At 58.3% G+C, this 2,780-nt stretch overlaps 1 protein-coding gene across 1 annotated transcript; it reads right to left on the reverse strand.

The window, feature by feature from the left end:
- Nucleotides 370–2,778, reverse strand: LOC110404512 (C-factor-like; the record flags this gene model as incomplete). Its single annotated transcript, XM_021408880.1, has 6 exons — nt 370–565; nt 699–818; nt 999–1,157; nt 2,040–2,227; nt 2,397–2,448; nt 2,740–2,778. Coding segments are annotated over 6 exons (672 nt in total), but the record flags the coding sequence as incomplete, so codon positions are not given.

Raw genomic sequence — 2,780 nt, forward strand, 5'->3', positions numbered from 1 at the left:
CGTTTCTCATCCCCGGGGAGGCAAACTGATGTTACATACAACACAGCCTCTCTTTTCATGGCTCACCTGATATGGCTGCATTATGAAGATGCACTCGTATCTCCGCTGACCTTCCTTCAGGACACACGGGAAAACAGGGACTACAGAGAACTGAGGGATTTTTTCCTCTGTGCACAAGGACAAAGCTGAGCTAGGATGGCAGCCAGGCCCCTAGTCAAAGATTGACCATTCCAGCCAACCTAGCTCAGTCATGTGCAAAATAACCGAGGCATTCTCTCAAAGCATTAGTGAAGACTGAGAAAATTGTACTTAAAACGAGAGCAAGAAGGCGGCTTACATACTGCTCATATACTGCTATCATTGCTTACAGTCACAGGTTTATTAAGACACAGGCACAACTCCACGTAGCAACAAAGAGATCACCGTTAAAATCCGAAGCTGGGCCAGCACCTCACCAGGCCATAACTTTCCCTTCCCAGTTCAGGAAGGTCCCGGTGTCCTTCTCAGAGAGGGAGGAGAGCACCTTCAGCATCCCGCCTACGCTCTCATCCACTGTCAGGCGCGACTGCAGGGGCAGAAAGAGAAAGACGGCCGTGTGTGCCCAAGGGCCCAGGCTGTCTAGGAGCCCTCAATCCACAGGAAGCTCTACATTCCCACAGGAAGAGATTCTTCCAAACCTTGGCCAAAATCTCTCTTACCTTATCTTCTAACGTGCCTCCCATTTCTGTTTTGACCCAGCCGGGATGGAGAGCGACACAGAGGATGCCGTGTTCCCGGTACCCCAAGGACTGGCACCTGGTGAGCATGTTCAGAGCAGCCTGTGGGAGACAGCACACGGATCAGGTGGGGCAAGAAGGCGCAGCACAGGGACCCCACAGCGGTCTCCCCATGCAGATGCCCACTCCAGAAAAGAACCTGTCTTGACACGGCCCTTTGTGGTTGGGCCTGGAATCACGCATGGGAATGTGTTGTGAGAGGGAGCAAGTGACTGACAGTACCTTGCTGCAACGGTATGAGAGCGCTTGTCCATACTGCCATAGGTAGAGGTCGTGAATGGATCCAGCAGTGCTGGACATGTTGATGATGGCTGCCTTGCTGCAGCTCAACCCTGAGCCAGGGTTCTCCTGGGCTGCCTTCTTCAGCAGGGGCAGGAACGCCTGTGGGGAGGGGAGAAGTGGGGCTCTGGCTGATGGCAAGGTGAACATGAGCCAGCAGAATGCCCTGGAGCCAAAAGGGCCGACTGTGTCTTCGGGTGCCTGAGGTACAGCCCTGCCGCTGGGTGAGGGAAGGACTCAACTCGAGCACTGGGTTGGGTGCCGCAGTGCAAGAAAGACGTAAAACTACCACATAGAGTCCAAAGGAGGGCTGTGAGACGGGGAGGGGTCTGAGGGCACAGTGTGTGAGGAGAGCTGAGGGCTCTGGGTCTGCCCTGCACGAGCAGAGGAGGCTGAGGGGAGGTCACATGGCGGCTGCAGCCCCTCATGGCCTATGGCGTACAGGTCCTCACAGGGAGCAGAGGGGCAGAGCTCTTGGGACAGCAGCAGGGACTGAGGAAACATCATGGAGCTGCATCAGGGGAGGGTCAGGTGGGGGTTAGGGAAAGGTTCTGCACCAGAGGATGGTGGGCATGGCACAGCTCTCCAGGACAGTGAGCATGGTGCTGGAGCTCAGGGACCATTGCAACACCATCAGCCATAAGGTTTGATTTTCAAGTGGGGCTGTGTGGAGCCAGAGGATGGAGGTGATGATCCCAATGGGTCTCTTCAGTTTGGGATTTTCTATGATTCTATCATTCCTTCCACAGCACAATGCTGGCGCCAGCCCCGCTGGTAGCTGCCTTCCTCTTCCCCCAGCCCCAGGTCCAGCTCCTCAGCACCAGCCCCTGTCCCCTCAGTTTCTCACAGCAGCTCAGGATCAGGAGGCCTCACATCAGCACAAGAGCAGAGCAGGGTCCTGTCCCACTGCCCCTTCCTTCCTCCATGGAGGAATGCAGAGACCCAGAGCAGGAATGTTCCTGGAGCTGTGGGTGAGCGCATTACCTGGCTCAGCAGCAGGGGTGCGACGGTGTTGGTAGTGAAAACATGGAGCATGTCGTCCAGTGTCTCAGTGTCAAGTGAGTTATTATTTCCTATACCAGCGTTGTTGATGAGGAGGTTCAGCCCCGAGCCCTTGAGGCGCTCCCCGACGCTGGCTGCGGCCGCCTTGATGCTGGCGGGATCGGTGACTTCTGCAGAGGCGAGGTGGGGAGGTGAGTGCCCGCTGCCGTCTGTGGCTGCCAGCAGGCACAGTGCTGGGGACAGAGCCCCCGGCCCAGGGATGTGGGAGGACGCAGTGCTGCTACAGCGGGGAGCCTGGGTGAGGGACCTTCGCCCTTGGGGTGCGGCTGTGGCACCTACCGAGCGGGACGATGACCAGGTTGGGGTGCTTGGAGGCCAATTCCTGCAGCTCCTGTAACAGACAGGTGATGTGAGCCATCCGTCATGCTCTGCTTAGCGCGGCAAGCACCAGCCCTTTGCCTCCAGCCCTGGGGCCCACGGTGCCAGGCAGTGGCAGCAGCTCCCTGCCTGACCCCAAGGAGCCCTGGGCACCCGTACACAGCTCGTCCCATGGCCATCCCACCCAGCCTCTCCTGTGCCTGGGGCTTGGAGCTGCAGCTCCCTGCTGGAGACCTTCACACATCCGCGCTCCTGCACCAGCCCTGCTGTCCCCCAGCACAGCTCCGTCCCAGCCCAGCCTCACCTGCGCTCGCTGTCCCTTGGGGTCCCGGCAGCCTGCAAAGA

Source organism: Numida meleagris, chromosome 10 (assembly GCF_002078875.1).
Source record: "Numida meleagris isolate 19003 breed g44 Domestic line chromosome 10, NumMel1.0, whole genome shotgun sequence".
Taxonomy (NCBI): domain Eukaryota; kingdom Metazoa; phylum Chordata; class Aves; order Galliformes; family Numididae; genus Numida; species Numida meleagris.